Raw genomic sequence first — 23321 nt, 5'->3', positions numbered from 1 at the left:
AAATTAAAAATAAAGCTGTGCATTATAATTTTTAATTTAAGTATGATTTTAAAACCCAATATTACCTACTAGACTATTTAGAAATTTTTTCAAAATATATTTTAGTGATAATTTTTTAATTTCACTCTTATAATATTTAAAATACCAATTAAGTCCTTGATAATTTCTAATTTGTTGAACATGTGAGCATGCATAATTCTTCAAATTTTCTATTTCTACTTTCAATTTTTCATTTTTTATTTTTATCTTGTCGAAATCTTCTAACCGAAAAAATGCTGCTAAGGTTATTTTTAATTCCATATTGCCCTTTTTAAAATTTTAATTTTTAATTTCTAATTTATAAGAATATTTTGACAGTATTTTTATAAATTTAAATAACTTATCTGGAGGTAGAGATCGTACCTGACTTACCTTGTCGATCTCATTATCTGATGCTCCCCCTGTAGTGCTGCTTTCTTCTAATATTGTTTCCCCTTCATCGATACTCTCTATGCTCAATGCTCATATCGGATGAGCTTGCTTATTCATCTTATTCGTGACTTGCCATTAGCGCAAGTCCGACGTAGGCTTTAATTTTTGACTTTGATGTTTCATCCAATGTAGCTTTTAGGTTCTTATACTTCTTCAGGATCAATCTTTTATCCTTGTCCTTATCCTTATTTTTATTCTTTAGTTTTGTGTAGTTATCTTTGATGTGTCCTTCTTCATTACAGTGATAATATCTCACTCTCCTTTTCTTCATTACAGTGATAATATCTCACTCTCCTTTTTCTTATTTTAGCATGTACTTGATTTAATTTATTAGCTTTAAAGAATTTTTTAAACTTTCTTACCATAAATGTCATTTCTTCATCGTCAAAAGAAGTTTCAGACTCTGGTTCATCTATTTTTACCTCTAAGGCTATATTCTGTTTGGACTCCTTTAGATCTACACATTTAGTTTCATGTATTTCAAATGTAGAAAATAATTTCTCTAAATTACTTACCTCCATGTCCCTCGAGATGTAATATGCATCTATTAGGGTTGACCATTCAAGTGTTCTAGGGAAAGCGTTAAACACATACCTTAGCAAATCTCGGTTGATTACCTTTTCTCCGAGATTCATGAGTTCGGTGATTAGCTCCTTTAGCTTAGTGTGCAGTTGATGAACTGCTTCACCTTCCTTTAGTTGCAGATTCGTTAGTTGGCTCGGAAGTAGATATCTCCTTGCGAGCTTGGCTTCGGATGATCCTTCGTGAAGCTCTAGTATTTTTTCCCAGAGATCTTTTGCAGACTCGTAAACTCCAATTCAGTTTACCTCTTATGGTGGTAGTGCCCTTAGCAGATGGAATTCTGCTTTTTCATTTGCCACAAATTCGGCTTGTTCCTTCTTCGTTCAGTGGTCTTCTTTTTTCAACTCGCTGTTGTTGTCGATAGGTACTGCAAAATCATTTTTTAAAATTAAAAATATATCAAAATCAGTTTTAAAATATACCTCTATTTTTTTCTTCTAGTGTGCAAAGTCTCCTTCAAACTTCGGCAGGTGGATGCTTGTTCTGGCCATCGTTTTTGCTTCAGTTGGCGGTTAGTCCTTCTGAGAGGACCTTGCTCTGATACCAATTGTAAGTCCCTTGCGGCCGACAAGAGGGGGTGAATTGTCCTACACAATAAAACAAACCAATACCTTTCTTAAATAATTGGGCTTAACACAATTACACACTTAATTAAACAGAATGATAGAATCAAAATAAGTACGAGATAAGCAAGGTTTTTACTGGTTGACAATCAAAGGATTGCTACTCCAAGAAAAGTAGGCTTAGTAAGAAAATCTCTTTCTCGAACAAAACGTCGGAGGCGGAGAAGCCTTTTACACGAAAATAAAGCTCGAAAGTGAAGAACTGGATAGAACTTGAAGTACTGAGTTTGTTGTATGAAAAGGAGAAGACCCTCTATTTATAGCTCATTGGTCGAAAACAACCGTTTGTTGACGTGGCATGGTTCGAGTGTCCGGACCCTCTCTAGGCGTCCCTAGTGTGGCAAATCTTATCATCACGCAAACGGCTACGCAACGGGCATGGGATAAAATTTTATCTCGGTCCGGGTGGTCGGACACCCTTCCTCGATGAGGTGAGTGTCGAGGCGTCCTTGGGCTTACCAAGGGGGTTCGAGCACTCGGATCTAGTCCGGGCACTTGGACAGTCAACATCTCATTGACTATCTAGTTCTGCTCCGATCCTGCTCCGTTCACTTAGGTGATCTCGGCCATCCAGAATATGACTCACTCGAATCCATTTTTTGGCCTCCTCAAGTAGTTTTCTGCTCCGACTTCTTGTCCCTTGAAAACTCCGCACGTTTTCTGCTAGTCCGCCAGCGTACTCTTCCGCAGCACCTTGTCCCTCGGATGCACCAAGTCCGTCGACTCTCTCCTGTGTCGTCATTCTCGTTAGTTGCGTCTTTCGCTCAACTTCCTATGCTCTTAAGTTCCTGCATACTTAGACATAAGACATAAAAATATAATAGCACCTGACTTAACTTGGTTGATCACATAAAACTATCATGGGATACTTACAAAGTGGAGATAAGCAATTGGAAGAGAGAGATCTAGTGAGAACGAGTCCCAGTGGAACTGTAGTTGTTGGTCTGACTTAGATCCATTTTAAAAATTTAAGTTGAGACCAACATTATATTCTAATCGTGTTAGATATGATCTAATTCATAATTTTATTATATGTGTTACCTCTATTTTATAGGTAATTTTATTATTTGGACTAACATATTTTGCAAGAAATTGGAGCAAAAAATAAGCTCGGATGAATATACTCTAAATGCCTCTAATTGATGGAGGGTGGCCTGAGTTGATACAGTCGAGGCACCTCAAGTGATGGAGGTCGCCTTAGAGAAGATAAAGTTCAAGGATACAACTTTAGCTCTGAAGGTGCCTCTAGAGCATTGAGGGGGCCTCAAATCAGCACGGGAAGTGCCTCTAGTTTATTGAGGGTGCCTCTAAAAAGATAAGTGATAAATACTTAGGATTGGATCAAAGTTGATGGAGGCGTCCCGAATGAACTGATGCACCCCCAATGCAGTATAAAAGAGGGGCTTAGTCATAGCTTTCAATATAAATTCTTTACAAGCTTTCTGTTGGAGCAATTCCAATGGTCCGTGCGACCATGTGTTTTGGTGTTTGGGCAAAGGGTTTAAGTTAGGTTCACCCTTATTATTTGATATGTGTATGTGAGTGTGCAGGTATGCAGGATACACATGTGACTCAGGTTGATGGTTTCGGGTCTGGTGAAGGATGGAGCATCCGAGGGACCGTGGACAAGGCAGCGAGGACAGGGGCCGAGAGAAGCGACTTCGAGGCATACGCGAAGGATGACATTGGGGACGAGCCGAGGGCTTGAATGCATCCGAGGGACGAGAGCCAAAGGAAGTAAGCTTGAAAGCAAGATGTCAAGGCTGCAAAGAAGCATCAAGTGAGTCATAAGGGTGAGGGTACGAGTGCATGAGAGATTGTACTCGGAGTAAAATCCTAGTTCTAGGGTTTTACTGTAGCAGCACTGTAGCACTACTGTAGCAGTACTGTAGCAGTCGACTGGTGCAGTCGACTGGGGCAGTCGACTGGCAGTGTGGAATCGAGTCGTTGGGATGTAACTGTCGAATTTCCATAGAGGGCAGTCGACTGCATGTTTTAGCAGTCGACTGGTAGGCGGAGTTTTCCAACCCGCGACCTATATAACCATAGCTTGGAAGCTTTGTTATCTCTGACGAAATTAGACTTGGTTAAGGTCTAATTAGTAGTCTACAAGTGCTCAAGAGTTTCCCTTGTGTCCAAGAGGTCTTGGTGAGTTTGTGGTGAGGTTTCTCCACCCACAAGGAGGTTTGAGCTAGCCGGAGATCTTCCGGGGAGTAATCCACCGACGGATAGGGATCGTCCACCTTACGGACACGTCGTGGAGTAGGAGCTTTATCTCCGAACCACGTAAATGATCGTGTAGCTTGGTTTGCATTCTTTCCTTTAGTATTTAACTTTCTACTTGCTTTGTTTGCATTTCCGCTTGCGCACTAACCGTGTAGAGAAGAAATCGAAGTTGGGGGTGACCTAGCTATCCAACCCCCCTTCTAGCCGGCCACCGATCCCTTACACTTTCAAACTCATTCTGTTGCGCCATCTCCTTACAACTACTGTGCTGGAACTCTACTATGCCAAACTAATGCTTGAGCAAGCTTCGATGGCAAGAACCGAAACAACATCGAGCAACTAGTATTGGTAATGATTTAAGTTGTTTTTGTTATTGCATCAAACAATGTAGGTTATTACACTTTCTTTATCTGTATTCGATTTTTCAATTGTTAGTGGATTGCTCGTTGAATATGTCCCAAGGGGTCGTGGTCCTTGGAGTAGTAATTGTTGGGCTACGAACCAAGTAATCGATTGCATACTGTGTTCTTATGTTGTGTTATTCGTTTTGTTTTCCGTTGCATACTTGAGTTTTAAAAATTGAAAAAGAGAGATTTTAAAATATATATGATTCACCTCACTCTCTTACGTGCATTGATCTTACAACCATTGCTTTCCTTTCTCTTCTCCTCATTTACTTTTATCTATTATTTTTCCATTCTCCTGTAGGGATATGCCCGATGCGGGTGCATGCTAGAACACGTTTCGTAAATACGTGCAGCGAAAAATAAAACAATAATAATTCCTAATTATTACATCACACACACCATACACATACAAGGATACAACATACCAAACATGATAGTATAATTAAAATTTTACGGAAAATAAATTTACGCTGGGTATACCTTACGGATAACCTGTAATGAGAAGAGCATCAACGTTAGCGACGTTGTCGAACCTCGCCTCTATTCGTATCTACCCCGAGTCCCTCAAGACAACTCCTTGAGTACAAGTCTCTCATTTAGAAGTTACTAGCCACGAGCGAAGAAGAATGATCAAGAGGAAGAAGAAGTAAAGCACACAAGAGAGAGTTTTCTCCCTTATGGTGGTCACGACAACAAGAGGGAGAGAGAGGAGAGGGAGAGGAGGATTGAGTTTCCAAAAGCTAATCAACCAAATAATAAAACTTTTATCTAATTCTCTTCTAATTACATCTATATATAATCTTCTTTATTGAGTTGGATTAGAAAGTCCAATTCAACCCATTATCCCTTAATCAAAATTTAGTCCATTAATCCCTTAGTTTGGTTCACAACTAAAGCAAGTTGGTTCATAACTAATTCATGATTAAACCAAATATGGTTCAACTCTACCATAAGAGATGTAGTCTATCCGCACTTCCATCATGACAAATATTTCCATATTTGTCTTATGTATAGTCCAACCAAATATTTATCTCTTGATCTAATAATTTTATTCTTTAACTTGTTTCACGTCTTTTAGAGACTCATTAATGCATGTGCCCCAATAGGTTCCTAGTTTATCTTGATCATCCATAATTAACTACTTAACTATAGAACGATCATGAGTAGCACCTAGTAGTATATCATAATCTTCAATTAGCCAGAAAATCATAATTGATTTTAGAATTAATTCTAAACCATTTAGCAGATATAGTGAGTCGTGTCTTATTCCTTTCACTCATCTTATAGCCGCTTGGTTCAGGACATGGTGTATGTGTCTGCCCCCACTAGACTGACTATATCACACCTAGCCCAAATAATACTTCCTCATTCTACGGATTCAAATTACTCATACATATGTACGAAGTCTCGTACTTTTAACATGTGATGCTTTAACCAAAGACTTTGAGTAATAATCCTAACAAGTGGTCATAGGGTATACGTCTCCTCGCAAGGAACGGTGAATCCTCTGTGGACTATCCAAACATCTTCGAACATTTTGACTTATACCCAATCATCCCGGGTCCACACCTCAATAATGTGTTTGCTTAAGATGTCAAAGTATAAGTCTCCATGACCAAGATGACTTGTATACTTCAAGTCGAAGGAAACTTACATTCTAGCTGTAGTAAGAACTTCATAGGCATATCCATATATATAAATAACCATATGAAATCTTACGGCGAGTTACTTCAATGAACTAATTACCATAACTAGCATCCATGTTTAACTCTCGACATCCCAATGTCTCCAGCTAGTGAGAAAGCAATTGCTTGGCGAATCAAGGAGTATTACCCGTGCTAATCTTACAGAATTGATGATGTTCGAATGCATCAATTCAACAACTAGAAACATTCTAATACGTTTATAATTGCACATGTAAGATAATTACTAGTTGTGATCCAATCATAATTTTTCTCATGCTATGAATTGTATTACGGTCATTCAGTAAATGAGTTTAAAATAATCAAACAAATAATATGCACTCAAATAATAATCTATATTTAGTAAAAATCGTAAGGCGATTGCCTTAGGATATCCCTCAAAATCTAACATCTCCTTCATGAATAATCTCCACAGTGAATTTCTTTCCCTTATTCATCGATACCTCCAAATAAATAAAGCGAGTCTCCTTAAATTTAAAATTCTAGATCCGACCTAGCAACATTGGTTCAGTTCCCACGCTAGGCATTCCGAACGCTCGTGATGCTCGAACTACTAATGACACTAGGCCATTAAAGGGTGATCATCTATGCTTCTTAAATTTATCTTAATAATTAATGATAAATTTTTGATGAGAAAAATAAATATCTAAATTGTATATATAAATTCACGTGCTTATTAGTATTTAATGCGTTTATAATCCTCAATTTCATTACTGTCTTGTTCATTTTTACTAACATTCACTTTTTATATTCCATCACTTCCTTTATTTTTCTTTAAAGCTTTTTGTATTTGCATATGGCACTTATCTTTATTTCTTTAACTCTTCTTATCTTCCATATGGTACCACTTGCCTTTTATCATGTGTTTCTCTGTTTGCTTCTATCAACACAAATCATGAACTAATAATCAACTATCAATCTAGCATAAATAAAAATAAAGTTTTTTTTTTTCATTTTCTTCTAATATGTACTACATAATACATATCTCATTAAAAAGGAGAGATAATCCAACATTAACACTATTACTCTATGCCCTTTTTATTCCTTTTAACAATTCGAAAGCTCTTCGTCCTTAAAGGCTCTAAAACTCTTAATATTCATAAAACACGAACTAACAACATCTTAATCACTGCCGGCGATCACCGGACTCAAGCTTCATAGTTCATCATCCTCTGGCGTTCTCTGTTTATGAAATCCTCCACTTTGCGGTCGACGTCGGCGACCCACCGGCCGCCCTTCCACTGCACTTCCTCCTCCTCCCTCTCCTCGTACCTCCTCCTCGTCCGTGGCCGGTCGGCCTCCGGAAGCTCCCGGCGAGGAGACTTGGAGTTGGAGAAGCAACTTCCCATGCTTTGCCTACTTGATGCAGAGCAGAGCAGAGCAGTGTGTTGTTGGCTTTAGCTTACTCTGTTTTGCTCTGTTTTGGGAGAAACTCCGTGGTTTGATATTTATAGGGCGTTGCAGCTTGCAGAAGCCCAAATTGCTGGAATTGACGACGAGGGCTGATCAAATTAATATGAACGGTTTGATTCTGGCGAGGGCGGTCGATTCCTTTCTGCTCCATCTGCGTCAGTTCGTGGAAGAACAGAATCTCTTGACCGGGTTTGACTTGACTGTTGATTGTTTCGGCCGGTTCGTCTTTTAGTTCGGTTGATTTAATGAGCCGGACGAAATTCATGGTTCATTTGGTTCGAGATACTTTTTATTTTTATTTTTTTTAAATATATAGAATCTCGACTTCTTGCGTCTTTCTTCATGACTTCTCGTCTTTCAAATCACTACTCTTCCCTCCTCAAGCTCTGCTCTCAAGCTCGCGACCTTAAGAAGTTGCACTGCTTCATCCTTAAAACCCTCGACCTCGCCGGCGACACCTTCCTTTCTAACAACCTCATCACCTCCTACTCCAACCGCAGCCTCCTCGTCTATGCCCGCAACTTGTTCGACCAAATTCTCCACCCAAACCCCTTCTCGTGGAACGGGCTCCTCTCCGCCTACTCCAAGGCCGGTCACATCCCACAGATGGAGCAAGTGTTTTCCTCGATGCCCTCGAGGGATTTAGTGTCGTGGAATGCCCTTGTATCGGGCTACATCGGCCGGGGTTGCTGTGAAAGAGCTTTCGATGCGTATCGAGCATTGTTGCTGGAAGGCCGCGTTGCGGCCAACCGTATCACGTTCTCTAGCTTGCTTATAATCGCGTCAAAGTGCTCAGATTTCAATTTAGGTCGGCAAGTCCATTGCCATATCCTCAAATTCGGGTTTGCGTCGCATGTGTTTGTGGGAAGTCCGCTTGTTGACATGTACTCAAAGGCTGGTTTTGTGCATGAAGCAAAGAGAGTTTTTGAAGACATTGAGGAGAAAAATGTTGTTTTGTACAACATTATGTTGGCAGGGCTACTCAGAAGTGGTAAGGTTGAGGATTCGAAGAAATTGTTCGATGAGATGGAAGAAAAGGACTCAATTTCGTGGACGACAATGGTCACTGGGCTTACGCAGAATGGATTGGAACAACAAGCTGTTGATTTATCCAGGGCCATGAGGGCAGAAGGTGTTTGTATGGATCAGTTTACTTTTGGCAGCATTTTGACTGCTTGTGGAGGCCTCTCTGCTTTAGAATTGGGGAAACAGACCCATGCCTTCATCATTAGGACTCGCTATGATGAAAATGTATTTGCAGGGAGTGCATTGGTCGACATGTATTCAAAATGCAGGCGTATCGAGTCTGCAGAATTGGTTTTTCAAAGAATGAAGACAAAGAACGTTGTTTCATGGACATCAATGCTTGTGGGTTATGGTCAGAATGGATGCAGTGAAGAGGCTGTCAGAACTTATTGTGAAATGCAGAAACAAGGCATTGAACCAGATGATTTCACGCTTGGGAGCGTGATAAGCTCGTGCGCCAATCTAGCAAGCTTGGAAGAGGGTGCGCAGCTTCATTGCAAGGCAAACATCTCAGGATTGATTTCATTCATCACTGTTTCTAATGCCATAGTTACATTGTATGGAAAGTGTGGGATCATTGAAGACTCACACAAGTTGTTTAACGAAATGCGGAGTAGAGACTCAGTCTCTTGGACAGCTCTGGTTTCAGGTTATGCACAGTTTGGGAAGGCTAATGAAACAATGGACTTGTTTGAACGCATGTTGAATGAAGGTGTGATGCCTGATGGTATCACATTTATAGGTGTCCTTTCTGCTTGCAGTCGAGCAGGGCTGGTGGAGAAAGGATATAGGTATTACAATTCGATGATACACGACCACCACATTGTGCCAACAGCTGATCATTATACATGTATGATAGATCTATTGAGCAGATCAGGAAGGTTAAAGGAGGCTGAAAATTTCATAAAGCAGATGCCTTGTCGCCCGGATGCAGTCGCATGGGCAACCCTATTAAGCTCGTGCAGATTCCGCAATGAGTTGGAGATAGGCAAATGGGCAGCTGAGAACTTGTTAGAGCTCGAACCGCAAAACCCTGCAAGCTATGTGTTGCTTTCGAGTTTACATGCTGCAAGAGGTAATTGGGATGAGGTAGCACATTTGCGAAAGGGAATGCGAGATAAAAATGTGAGAAAGGAGCCTGGTTGTAGTTGGATTAAGTACAAGAACAAAGTTCATATCTTTTCCGCCGACGATCAGTCTCATCCGTACTCCGAGAGAATATATGCTGAACTAGAGAAGCTCAGCAGCAAGATGATTGCAGAAGGATACAAGCCTGACGTGAGTTCTGTTTTGCATGATGTGACTGAATCAGCGAAGATTCATTTGCTCAGCCACCACAGTGAGAAGCTTGCCATTGCTTTTGGTTTGATTTTTATACCGCCTGAACTGCCGATAAGAGTAGTTAAGAACCTCCGAGTTTGCATGGATTGTCACAATGCAACCAAGTTCATATCCAAAATCTCCAACCGAGAAATTCTCGTAAGGGATTCCATTCGGTTCCATAAGTTCAGTGGAGGAGCTTGTTCATGTGGTGATTTTTGGTGATAGGCTATTGAAAAGGTTATGATTGCTTTAGGTTGATGTGCACAGTTAAGAACCCCCATGTTTGTGTGGATTGTCACAAGCGCAACCAAGTTCATATCCAAATTATCTGGCCGAGAAATTCTCCTCAAGGATCTTGTTCGATTTCATAAGTTCAGCGGATGAGCTTGTTCATGTTTCAGGAGTAGATATGATTTCAATGAGCACATATAAGAATCAAATCATGTTGAACAACTTCACAAGGTGTCAAAGAGGAGACCAAGTGATTCAAAGTGAAACAAGTTACATTATGTAACATTAACTGTTATTCAACTTCTCATCATGTAAAACAAGTTACTGAATTTCTGTTCCTGGCTAAATAGCTTTATTCTTTCGCAAATACTTAAAAAGATCATTCTATTATTCTCTTACAATTATTTCAAAGACCATCCCTTTCAATTTCAACATCATGCACCATTACAATTAGGAGAAACAAACAATTCAGTCGAAATTTAATCTCTGTGGTCGATCCACACGGCCAACTGCTCACGCAAACTTGTCCAACAATTCAAACGATTAGGCGACAACTTTGCCTGTTTTCTCTGCAAACATTTTTTTCGTTCACCTTATCTTTTGATCAAATAAGACCAAAGGGATAGCATCACCATCAACCTTATCATCTTGAAGGTCAAAAAAGTTACAGGGTTTGTGATGAAGCTGTGAGAGTGACCTGCAAATTTCAGGCCCAGGGAGCAATTGTGGTCATAAGAGCCAAAACAAGGTGAAAGCTCTGCTTGTTGGATGGTCCTGCAATGCTACAGACTTAACAGTGCGCTGTGGGCACTACTGGCCCCTGGTTTTGTGCATTCCTATCTGCATGGAGTCAATTCATTGTTTTAGAATTCTTGGCGTTTGATGGGGCATCAGAGCTCATTCATTTTGTCTGTCCCTGAATCCTTTGTCAAGCTTTCTATAGTTTTATTAAGGCTCTATTTGCCCGAACGGGGCAGGGAGACGAGGAGAGGAGAGTAGACAAAACACCCTAGTCACCCTCTTGTCGTATGCCTCGCATCTTCGTCCCATTGTGTTATCTTCAACAAGGAGAAATTTCATTTCCTCTCCTTCGAGTTTCTATGACTTGTTTCCTATGGCAAAAGGAGCGGCTAAAGTCAAGATTGTTCCTACAAAAGGTTGAACACATGAAAAAACTAGAGCAGGGACCAATTGATCAAAGATAGTTTCATATCTAAAAGAATTTACATGAATTTTTCTAGTTTTATTTCAAACAACTACAACCTAGAAATATACAGAGAGCAACACAAGCTCACTTTCTCACCAATTTCTGAGGTGTTATTCCTACAACACTTTTCGATAAGCAATTACACCTACAAGGAAAGGGCAGCCCAAACAGCAAAACTGTAAAAACAGAATCAAGCACAATCTACCCTTGTCTTTCTGCTCTATAATCTCCTACTACTCAAAACTGGCAAGAAGTGCCCAGCCTTTGCTTCTGTTTTTGGCCCGAGGACAAGCTTCTGCGACTCTGGAAAGCATTCGGCAATAACTCCTGGAAATGCTCGAGAAATACCCTCCATTGTTCTTCATCCATGTCAGACAGCTTCACGAAACTGGTACTCGGAGGCAGCTTTTCTTCGGCGCTCCTGCTGTTTCGACCTTGAAATGGGCCATTGGTGCCAACCCTATTGATTGCCTTCGCATTTTCATTGTATGTTCCAACCCAGTTTCTTTGTGCTTTTTCAGTGAGGCTGATGAATTTCAGTGATGTGGAAAGGTTGGCCGCATATCGGAACATATCCTGGTCTTGTGAGAAGCCATTGCTTTCTGTTGCTGTGTTCTTTTTATTCTCCTCGTCGCTCTCCTCCTCCTCCTCTATGCTTTCCTCTAACATTGACAGAGGGTTTCTGGAACAACCTCCACCGAGTCCACAACGGAAGGATTGCATTGGGTTGTACATCATATGCTGATCTTCCTCGTTGTATTCCATGTGAAACTGGAAAGCATCTTCCTCTTCAAGATCAGAGGCCTGCGAAAATACTTCTCTTTCTCCCACAAACTTCCTGGCTTCCAGGCAGATGAGCTCCAACTCACTAGGTTCTTCTTCCATTCCACTAAATTCTCGACTCATCATCGCGCCAATCTCTGATAGGCAAAGCCCGAAAGTTGCTGCTTCCTTGAGAAAAATTGTGCACAGGACCAAAACTCGCAGACAGGCTTCCCGAATCATCGGCAGCTCCCTCCGAAGCATGTCGGAATCTTTAATTGGATTAAGATTGGCTATATATTCTAACTCATCCTCAGAAAATGGCACCGATGCTTGTGGCCAATGAATCCACTCAAAATAAGGATCCTCCAAGCCCTCCGGCAAGCAGAGACCATGATCTATGGGAATCAGTTCCATTATTCCTCCGAATCTACCAACCCCATTCTCAATCTTTCTTACCAGCAAATTTCCAGCATGCCTATCAGTGTTGAAAATCCGTATGTCAAGTATCCCAATTCTATGTATTGCTGCCACAGGAAAACTCGATGTTCCATGGTCGCTAGCATCAAAATCATGTGGAATGAACTGCTGGAATGAAGCAATCTTGCTTATAACCTGTTGCTTCCTGCCACCATTCCAGTTAGTGTTATTCATCTCATTGTTGACATGGAACGCGGAGTGGGTGATCTTTACCAGCAACGTTGGAGGAACATTTGCGAAATTTCCATAGTCCAGAAGGTAAGCAGCAACCTCTCTGAAGCCCGTCTCACCAACTCGTACCGATCTTTTCAGGCCTGGCTGACCAAGGGCTTTTCCAACAAAACCTTTTGGGTTGTTAGGTGCATATGGCTCCTCATCTGTAGGCTTCACAATTGCAATTTTGTCACCCTTCTTATTCCTGATGTAGTAGGCACCTCCAAGCCCATTGTGAACAGGTACAGGTTCGATACCATTTTTTATAGCCTTCATAGCATCCTTAACAAGCTGTTTCATCCGAGCACACTGAGTTGAGCAACCCAATATCTCGATCGGCCCACCTAAGTCCCTTTGTTCAAGATCTTTCATGGTCGGGGACAAGCATGGAGTGGAGCAACTTCTGTGCATGGAATTGCGAGTGAGAAGCAACGGAGAATCACCTCGGACAACACTCAGATCATTCTTTAACTCGAGATCACCAAACGTTAGGGAGCTCTCCTCAGTAGGAACATTGAGAGCAATCTGCAGTTTTCTTTTCACAGTGTGCGCATTATCTTGACGGTCTAACTGGAGCACATGCACACAGCCAGTCTCAGTCTGGACAAAGATTCGTCTCCTTCCTACCGGCTTTGCCTCACAAGTTCTGCTGCCGCAGAAATCGCCACAGGACGGATTCAACACTGCAACTGCCATCTGGGTCCGAACAGGGCTGTCCAAGTTAGGAGGCATGGAAGTCACAAAGGCACGGAGAAAATTCAACAAAGTTGCTGAAGTCGACGTGTACTCTTCTTCCTCTTCTTCGTGCGCACGCCAAACACAGAGGCTGACGCGGTGACGGAGAGGGGAAGATGCAGAGCAACGATCATTAATCGGAGGGAAACCACACGCCTTGCATCAGGAACAGGGAGAAAAGAATTGTTATGGAAGTCAAGCGATTCCTTTACATTCCAAAAGCCATTTGCGAAGAACCAAGAAGCTGCAAGAGAGTAGCAAATCGTCAGAGACGTACAAAATCTGAACTTATATACAAGTAAATCGCCATAGAAGGAAACGAGAAAGAAGTAGAAACTTATTATGCACAAAAAAAAGAGGAGATTTTTCCACCGGCAAAAGAAGAGACAAGCGAATTCCTTGCACATCAAGTCTCAAATCCATTATTCTTTCGTGGAAGCAACAATAAACATGAAGAAGCCAGCGATACCTCAGGAATAGAAATCCTTTAGAAGCCGTTGGAATCCGTCATGCATATCTTCCAACCGGAAACAAATATACATCACAGGAATCGAACGTTAAAAGCTAGAAACTAACCAGTAGATTCAAAGACACTCAACCACCATCCGACACGGTAAAATTCCGTAATTTCAAGAGAAAAAACAAAATGACCAAAAATGTTTCCAGGATGCACCAAACGACACGCCTTTCGGTCACAAATAAAACCGACCAAGGACGCAGAAAATTTTTACACACAAAAAAATCGAATTTTTATCCATTCAACCTGATATAAGCACGAAGGCGCCACAATTTTCCAAGTCAAAATCGAAGCTAACCCTAGAACAGGATCTATCGCACCAAAAAAACTCACAAGGACAGTAGCTGGTTAAGCTCTACCCATCAAACTGCAAGAGTTCCGAAGTCCACAGCACGGATGAACACAGACTGCAGCGGAAACAGGCACAACCGAAGCCCGCCGTCAGATCTGACCCTCGCCGCACGGCCAGGACCAGGAACCAACGGCTTTCAAATCTATCAGCAAGGCGAACGGTGGAAGCGAGCCCCTAACGCGCGGCCTCGGACCCTCCTCTCCAGGCTTCACTCCGAGCGCAACCCTATGCTTCTCCATTAAAATAACCAGTTTCTCTTCGCTGTCAAGTCGCCATGGCGGGCGATAAGGGTTAAGGAACAAACCATGGTCGAGTCAAGGTTTTCTCATCGCTCGTCCCCATCACTAATTCCATACTCAACCCTTACTCTTGTTGTAATTGGTACATATCACATGTGGGACCGACATAGTTAATCGGTTCATTATTGGGTGAAACCAGCCATGGGAGCGGTAGACAATGAGGAAACAGAAGCCCGAGAAATGGAAGAGTCTCGAAGAAGGAGGAATCCGACGGATGAAGTGGATGCAAGCTGTCAGATAAGGCCGAGAAGGTGACGTGTAGGATAACGATTGGACTTTTTTGGCGAACGCTGATGCGACGTGGACTCTGACCGGATGGGGGCGTACAATTTGTACAGGAGCTACATATTTTTATATGTAGAGATCCATTATACAAAACATTAAAAATACACAATTAATATATTTTTATAATAATAATAATATTCCTAGAGATCCATTAATATTTTTTTATGAAAAATAATATTATATTAACCACTAAGTTGTCACTATATTTGAATTCAATTCCACGTTCTTTTGGTTGATTAATTTAATTGTAGCAGAACATAATTAAATGGATTATGATCTAATAATTATGCTCGTCCCTACTTTGAATTGTTTATCTATTTTAAACATTCAGTGTCGAATTAAAAATTGAAAATTGAAAAGAAATATAGAAAATATTAATGTTTGAAATTTAATAAAATTGAGCTTTGTAGAGGAGAGTTGATAGTTTTCCCCGCTTAGAACTAATTAATTTTAGATTAAATTACATCATTAAGTATAATTTTGTTAATCCTAGTTTAAATAACTAAGTGATGATATTTTATTGGATCAGGAAACCATTTTGAAATATATATCTTTAAAATTTTCTTTCTATACTTCTGCTGAAGGAAATAGAGGGAAAGGATATTGAATAAATGGTTTATTTTGCTCCGCAGGAAAATGCAATTTTAAAATATTTTCATCTGCTTTACCAAATAGCCATAGTTAAAACTGACTGTAGTTTTTGAATAAATATCAAACAAAGACTAGAATAATGTCTGATTGTATTGTCTCCTGTTCCATAGAAACTGCACAAAAACATTCACAATGCAAGCAACAACACAGATTTGTGATCCTGTGACAAGGTTGTCCAAGTTTGTTTTCACAGCCCCAAAAACAGAAACAAAAAACAAAAACAGGTGGTATTTTTTCCCACCCTTTTTGGTGTGTTAATAGCGATTCTAGTAGCAAATTACGCAGGCCATTGCAGCTTGATGTAGTGTAACTTTTATCCAAATACCTCCTCCTTGCAAATGGGGCATGCCTGATTCAAAAACAAGAGTCTCTTTTAGCATTAATGTCAACATGATGTTGTTAAAGAAGTTGCAGAATGATGAGTCTACATATTTGTTCTAGCTATCTAGGATCGATTATATGTAAATCTATACAAGATCATATTACTATATTGTTCAAAAAATAGACAAATTAGCTTTTAAGAACATTGTCTCGGCCCAACGGGAGGGAAAAGGAGAAGAGCAGAGTAGCTTGCCACTCCCCAAGTCAAAAGGTACTCCGAACACCCAAAAGTGAAGGATGTAGAGAGAAAGAGTGAAATAAAATAGTAAAAGAGACTTAAAGGCCCTTAAAAGGGTATTTTTATGAAAAACATAATCTCCATATGCATAAATCATGGATACACATAAAAAAGAAAGAAATCTAACCTTATTTTCCTTCAACCAGCGTTTGATGCATTCCGAATGGTAACAATGCTTGCAAGGCAAGGTGATCAATTTCCGGCTTTTGTAATTTGATTTGCAAATAACACATCTGCATAAGAAAAAACTCAACATCATTATGGCCAGTACTAGTAAGAAAAATGGGGGAATGATAGTTGTTAGTTAACTAAGACAATCTCTGATCCATCATTTATTCAATCTGTGAGTAATAACAAAATGGACTGAACTATATTAATGTCATTTCAGTAGTAAAAGATGCCAAACTATTTAGTTCATCATTATAAACAGGACAAATTCTGGATAAGTATCCAATACTCTTTTCGCACTTGAAGAATATCAAATCAAAAACTAAACTTGTTTCAAACTTTAACAAAAGCTCAATCAATAACTAACACTAAACGACTAACAAGATACATACTCTTCGTTGCCCTTTTTCGAGAAGAATCCATGTCTGTGTTCCTTCAAATAAGAAATAAACTCATCTGACAAACCTCTGCCTTCGATACCTATTTCTTCCTCTAGGGATTGTAATTGCTGTGCATGAAAAAAAAACTCAGATGAATTAGAAATTAAAATCACAAATATAAAGGAGATGGCAGTGTGCCATGTAACTTATGGTAACTACACAAGGAGTTCACAGGAATCTACATGAGATGTGCACTATCTTCAGAAAAAGAAACTCAGATTCTGGTGGGTGTGGTCTATCAAATTTCCATTTACATATATACCGATTAGTTGCTAGCATCTTTCTCTCAACCTATTTTCTGTCCCAAAAATTTATGTTGCACGTGTTGCTGCTCCAATTCTCCACGGGTTTTTGGTATCTTAAAGTTCACTTCTACTAAAAATTGTTTCTGACCTCAACCAGGAAACCATGCTGTTGGTGGATGGAAATAGAACCAGAATTGCTCAATTCTACATTCTGCCTAGATAGCAAAATTCTGACTCATATGCTCAACTAAAGCTCAGGACCAAATGAACATATTATAACTGCATGGCGGCACCCAATTAAATAACATATTCCTAGTAGTTGAGACATTTGTCTTGTTGTTATCCTTGCTACTAAAGCTCAGGACCAAATGATAATTCTAGTTTAAGGTGACATTTCCCAGAGGAATTTATAATATGTTCTATTTCTCACTTAAAATTTCAAAGATTTGGTCCACAAATAAGGATTTAATAAACTATTTGTGCCACATGTTATATTTGAATTATGTTTGTCAAATTTTTGCTGGTTTAGCCTCAGATCTATCAGCACTTCTTGGCAACATTTTTCCAATCCCTTCTTGCCCTCTGAATACCATATTTCTCTCTGCCTCCCCCTACACCCATATATACTGGTTTTATCACGTTACGGTTGCAGCACAAGATTCAGGTTCTAAAATGATAATCAATACGTAACCTTCAAATAAAGATTTTATGATTATTAATTATTAACAAGAGTTTATAATGCAGTTATTCAAATTTGAAGTGATGACAGTGATGAAAAATGTAGCTGACATTACGATGACCACTCAAAAGAGCTTGATTTTATTTTTTTAATGAAGTCACTTAGGATGAACCAGAGACAAATTTCTATAAGCATGAAAAGATCATTGAGGACGAGCAGGGTTGGATGTGCAGGAATTACAAAGCCCTTCATGGATGAGTATGTTCTATACATTTGGCCTAGCATACCTCATAAGACATTGCATCTGTGTCAACGTTGTTGTCTCTTATAACCTGTATATCATGAAACATTTAACTTAGATGTGAGTAGAATACAAGAGAATGTTCAATAAGGTTGGATTGCCAAACAACTACCGGATTAGGATTGTCAGTAGATGTAGATCCAGCATTCAAGGTAGACAACTCTGTTGTGTTTTCACCTAAATAGCAACAAGAACCAATTTAACATTTATATGCAAATGAACAAAAAAGATACAAGAAATCATATTCCCAAAAAGAATGTACAAACATTATCAGGCTGTAGAAAAAGATGTATTAGCTTTTCATCTCAAACTTAAAAAAGGATTGTAATAATTTCTCAGTTTCTATTATTTGAATAAAACTACTGCAGTAGCTCCGAACAAGCAGCAAGATAGTTCAGTTAAAAGAGCATTTAGATAAAAGAAAACATCCAAATTCATGCTACTTTTTCAGAAAACATCTCAAATACACAAATATACAAAGAAGTTAAATGGATATTGATTTAAGCCTTACCATCTTCTGAATGATTTATTGTATTTTCTGGTGCATCAGCAGAACAATTCTCCAGATATTGGTACTGTTGAGCTAGAGCTTCATCGTATGCTGATACTGAGTGGAGATTACTCCCACCATGGGAGCTTTGGCTGCTTTGGCCAATTTCGTGATTTGGTCTATCTCTATCGCCTGAATTCTCCTGGAATGACTGATAAAGACTTGCCTGCAAAGAGTAGGTGCACAGAGACTAACTGCTCATTTACTTTGCAAAATTGTTGGAGCGATGTGTAATATTGCCATATTGAGAGGCCCCCTCACATAATCTTCTAAGGATATATTTGGGGGATATGATCAGAAAAGAACCTAATCCAAATACCCTAATTTTTTGACTGCCCTCCAGTCTCCATTGGTACAAAAAAGCAGAGGTCTCGTGTTCTAATCCTATCAGTAAAAATCTGTCTAAAAAACATATATCAGTAGTCAGTTCATATGCTGGGTTTGTGCCTGCCCACGTATGAGCCAAGCGTTAACAATATAAGTTCAAGATAGATGAATCATTGTTCACCAATAAACTTTGACAAAAACATTAATTATGCTAGGGAAAGTTATTGTACAGAAGTTCTATGGAGACATCATTCATTGGATGTAATCCTCATGTGTATGAGTCTAATACTAGCAGGCAGTCTTGTATGGCAACCCTTTCGCACTAAGATGGATGTTGATACCATAAAATGAAACTAAGCTTACAAAGTATGAGTACGGCAACACCACAATGTAAGAATAAATATCAGACATGACATGCCCGCTGTATAGTTTTTTTCCTGGCATATTAACTTAGTAAATCAACTAACTAATGATTAACATCTGTCTTTTATTATTCTTGAGAACGATCATGAGCTATATAAACAGACAGTTTTGAAAATTTAATTTGATCCCCAATTAGAGGATTATCTAACTGATAGGCTGATAGCATGTGGAGTCAATGGTAAAACAATTTTACAATAAAAAAACATTGCATCTATTTGACATTTCTTTGAATCAATTTCCCACTACAGGATGTTAGCTTTAAAAACTATTAAGCTTATGGCGGCCTTTTAAAATTAGAAAAAGAGTAAAAGAAGAAAATACGTTCCTCTTTCACTTTCTTGTCTTAAGGATGAAATATTTCCTTTAATGCCTGTTGAGTCAGTTTATAAATTTACACGTATTGGTTCAATCAAAAGATAAAAGGAATGAATATTTTTCATAAGAAAAATGAAGAAAACATTAGACAAGAAATTGCAATAGTGAATATAGCCTTCAGATTGCATCAGGTGGTATGCTTAAAGTTATATAGAAGATAGATGGTAGTTCAAATAGGTCACACAATGGAATCTAGACTCTCCTTGTATGGTTGAAACTGCAAAACAAATACAAATACTTTTTGGCAAGCTCCAAAGTTCATATGAAACTACATTCATCAGTAGCTAACTTAATGTCATGTGTTCGGAGACCATTCAGAAATAGGAACAAAAAGGAAAACACAAGGACAACTCACCTGAAATGCTACTTCATCAAGATTATAAGTTCCTTCCATATGATCTTCCAAGATATTTACCACGAGACTGCGTGTGTGATTAACAGTTACTTCTGGCTTTTCCTCAATTACAAGTTCTACCGCCATGTTCACAGTTCTAGCTCAAAGGTTCCCGTTTTCTCTGAAGGAACATTAGCTTAAAGAGTATTAATTGCAAAATATACAGAAGAGGATTTACACCTCATTTTTTCAATGAAGTTTCAATTGCAAAATATTATAGGTCAGAACAAATAATCAGTTAACAACGCTGGGGAAATAGTTGGGCAAGGAGAATTATTGCAGTAGGTGCAGACAGAGGAATAAATGTCAAGTAAAATATGAGATTCTGCATGTTCCAAAGATTAAAAAGAAAAGGCTACTAAGGTCCAACTGCTCTCCCCATAAGTCCAATCATAAGAGTATAAATATTTTATCAAAAAGATTGAAAAGAATAAATGAGAATAAAGGAATATCTGACTTACTCTTCCAATGCAAGAAAACCACCTTATTGATCTTTGATACATATAGTTGTTCTTTTCCAGATTCCATTCAAATGAAAACATGATTTCTCAACTTGTGGTTGCTTTTCCTGTTAAGGGATTTTTTTTCCCACATCTTGATTCTTTACAAACAAACAAAAATATGAACTAACAATTTTGATGGCCACTATCCCGAGGCAGCATGGCTGGTAGGCTGTAAAAGAAAAGACCATGCGACGTGATAGTTTCTCAAACACATCCGGGATAACTTACTCTTCATCATCATTAATAGGATGCTCAGGCCATAAGATGGAGCAAAAAAACTACAGGAATGTTGTTCAAACATCTTGATAAATTGAATTTGATTATGCTAAGAAAACTATCAAGTCGAAGGGCCAAAATTTCAAGCAAAAGAAACGAGGCAGACACCAAATAAACATAACTGAAAAGGCCCTGCAGAGATTTGGGAGATTGGTCAGATCACTTTGTAGCAAAAATAGTAAAAGGTACAATTTGGTGCGGATCCTACTAAGGGAATCGAAAATGATGACTGACCAAAAAGTTGTTTTTAAACTCCAACCAAATTAAAACACTCGTACTGGCAACAAAAGAGTACAGAAACAGAACTGTTACACAACTCCCCACTACTCTAGTTTGTCTGTACATCTCAAATTCAAGCATATCAAGGGAAAAGACGTCGCCAACTCAAAACTCATTGAATAGTGAAAGTATGCATACTTACACAACTGTGTACGTCTCCTATCTAAGGAAAAGAGATGGCAAGCCAAAAAAACCCTAGGTTTAGCACGAAAAAATGGCGATGAGGAGGCGGAAGGCTCACCTTGATGTGTCCGATTCTTTCGCTGCCTCTACCCTCTCCACACAAACACACATATATATAGAGATATATATGCTTTTTCTTTCCCGTGACTGAGTTAGATCGGTGGGTGGCGGGTCGAAAGATTCCTGTTTTCGGGTTGGGGCCGGGCCCGAAGCATCTGTCGGCCGGGCGTCTTCGTCCAGGAGACGGAACAGAGCAGTGCTCGTCCGCTATTGGCGCATTGACTCCAGATCTCCCCTCGCTGTGGCCCAGCGCCGGCCAGTTACGTGAAGACGTCAGCTTGCAAGCATCAGCTCCACGGCTTGGCCTTGGACCTATTCATCCATACCGCCTATTGACTCCCGTGCGGTCGTCGCCTTCTCCTCCCACTGGCGACTTCCAAGCTTTCGATTCCATCTCCAACTGCCCATTTAAATCACATAAAGCAATAAAAGTAATTTTTTTTTCTTCGATTTTTCTGAATTTTCAAAATACTCTTATGACGTCACTATTATTAGTTTACAACTGAGTTTTTGATAATTTTGCCTCTACATTTTCATATATTTGTAATATTTTTTATAACATTTGTAATAAAAAATAGAGAGAATATAATGATAAAATTGTAAAAATATCGGTAAAAAAATTTAAACTTTTACGGGAAAATATTAAATATAAAATGAATGAAATGCAAATTTTAAAAAATACACATGAAATTAGCATACATAAAAATCAATGTCCCTTTCCATGTCTCTCTTTCAAATGTGGACCAAATTTGGTGTTTGTCTTATTTATTTCGAAGTTTCAGGACCAAAGAGATGCCGAAAGACTTACTTACAAGTAATAGTCAATTATTTATAATATTCATAAATTTGATCAATTGAATGAATCAAACTTATGATCTTTTTTTCGTCACTGATGACCTATTTTATCATGGCCTATTGTGCTTTTGTGTCTTGTTCGATCATCCTCTATTGCTAGTTCAACCATCTTCGTTGGTTGTCTACAATATGTCATCGTCTTTATGCATAATTATAGTAGTGTATTAGGAAGAAAATGAAAATTTTAATTTATTTGGATTTAATTTTATAAAATGTGGAACTAGGGCTGTAAACAAGCCGAGTCGAGCCGAGCCGAGCCGAGTCGAGTTTTAGGGTGTTCAAGCTTGTTTGATAAGATAGCCGAGCCGAGTCGAGTTTTTGGGTGTTCAAGCTTGTTTGATAAGATAACCGAGCCGAGCCACGCTTAAAATGAACCAAGCTTTTGAAATGAGTGTTCAAGCTTGGCTTGGTTTGAAGCTTGGCTTGAGCTTAGTTCGTTTAGATGTTATCAAGCTCTCAATTCAAGCTTGCCTTGAGCTTGGTTCGAGCTTGGTTTGAGCTTGACTTGAGCTTGATTTGTTTAGATGTTATCAAGCTCTCAATTCAAGCTTGTTTGATTGTTTGATTGGTTATTAAGATTGATAATTTAAATTTATTTATTTATTTTATTTTATTATTTATTTAGGATATTGAAAAGAGTTTTATTAATAAATATGGTTCGTGAACATTGTTCACGAACGTTGTTCACGAACGTTAGCGAGCTGAACACATATATGTTTAGCTTAACGAGCTGTTCAACCTTGTTTGTTTAATTAATCTTATGTATATTGAACGAACATAAACAAGCTCTTACTAAGTTGAACACCAAGCTTGTTCACGAACGCTTAGTTCATTTACAACTCTATGTGGAACCACCAAATCAGTGCTCCCCTAGAGCCGGTCCCACGGATATAGAGAGAAGTAAATGTAAGTACATAGCTGAAAGCATATAGTCCCGAGAGCCGGTCCCACGGATATAGAGAGAGATAAATGTAAATACATAGTTGAAAGCACATAGTCGGGACGCTAACCCCAGACAATGACATCCCGAGAATCGAACCTTGGACTTTCGGCCATAAAATCATGCGTCCCCAGTTGTACTACGCCCTGGGGACTATTTGGATTTACTTTTATAACATTACATGATGTGGATCTTGTG

At 39.1% G+C, this 23321-nt stretch overlaps 3 protein-coding genes across 5 annotated transcripts; 1 reads left to right on the top strand and 2 right to left on the bottom strand.

Annotated features, from left to right (window-relative positions):
- Nucleotides 1-7750: 7750 nt before the first annotated feature.
- LOC122024980 (putative pentatricopeptide repeat-containing protein At1g68930) lies at nt 7751-10400 on the top strand. Its single transcript, XM_042583731.1, has one exon. The coding sequence runs from the start codon at nt 7768-7770 to the stop codon at nt 9994-9996; it is 2229 nt and encodes a 742-aa protein (XP_042439665.1). The 5' UTR covers nt 7751-7767; the 3' UTR covers nt 9997-10400.
- Nucleotides 10401-11196: 796 nt separating this feature from the next.
- Nucleotides 11197-14516, bottom strand: LOC122024981 (phosphatidylinositol 4-kinase gamma 5-like). Of its 2 annotated transcripts, none has more exons than XM_042583732.1 (2): nt 14253-14516; nt 11197-13646 (listed from the first exon to the last, which is right to left on the bottom strand). In XM_042583732.1, exon 2 carries the CDS (start codon nt 13397-13399, stop codon nt 11450-11452), a length of 1950 nt encoding a protein of 649 aa, XP_042439666.1. In that variant the 5' UTR covers nt 13400-13646; nt 14253-14516; the 3' UTR covers nt 11197-11449. The 2 variants fall into 2 exon arrangements, with proteins under 2 accessions (XP_042439666.1, XP_042439667.1); XM_042583733.1 differs by having other exon boundaries at nt 14279-14516.
- A 1062-nt stretch (nt 14517-15578) lies between these two features.
- On the bottom strand, nt 15579-21730 carry LOC122024024 (E3 ubiquitin-protein ligase BIG BROTHER-like). 2 transcript variants are annotated; one of them, XM_042582520.1, is made up of 9 exons: nt 21327-21730; nt 20489-20699; nt 19989-20148; nt 18470-18674; nt 18071-18135; nt 17945-17989; nt 16686-16801; nt 16253-16358; nt 15579-15855 (listed from the first exon to the last, which is right to left on the bottom strand). In XM_042582520.1, exons 3-9 carry the CDS (start codon nt 20112-20114, stop codon nt 15820-15822), a joined length of 699 nt encoding a protein of 232 aa, XP_042438454.1. In that variant the 5' UTR covers nt 20115-20148; nt 20489-20699; nt 21327-21730; the 3' UTR covers nt 15579-15819. The 2 variants fall into 2 exon arrangements, with proteins under 2 accessions (XP_042438454.1, XP_042438453.1); XM_042582519.1 differs by lacking the exon at nt 20489-20699.
- Between the last annotated feature and the right edge of the window lie 1591 nt (nt 21731-23321).

This window comes from Zingiber officinale, chromosome 9B (assembly GCF_018446385.1).
Source record: "Zingiber officinale cultivar Zhangliang chromosome 9B, Zo_v1.1, whole genome shotgun sequence".
NCBI classification, from domain to species: domain Eukaryota; kingdom Viridiplantae; phylum Streptophyta; class Magnoliopsida; order Zingiberales; family Zingiberaceae; genus Zingiber; species Zingiber officinale.
The sequence above is the reverse complement of the archived record's forward strand: the minus strand, read 5'-3'. Positions and strand labels throughout refer to the sequence as shown.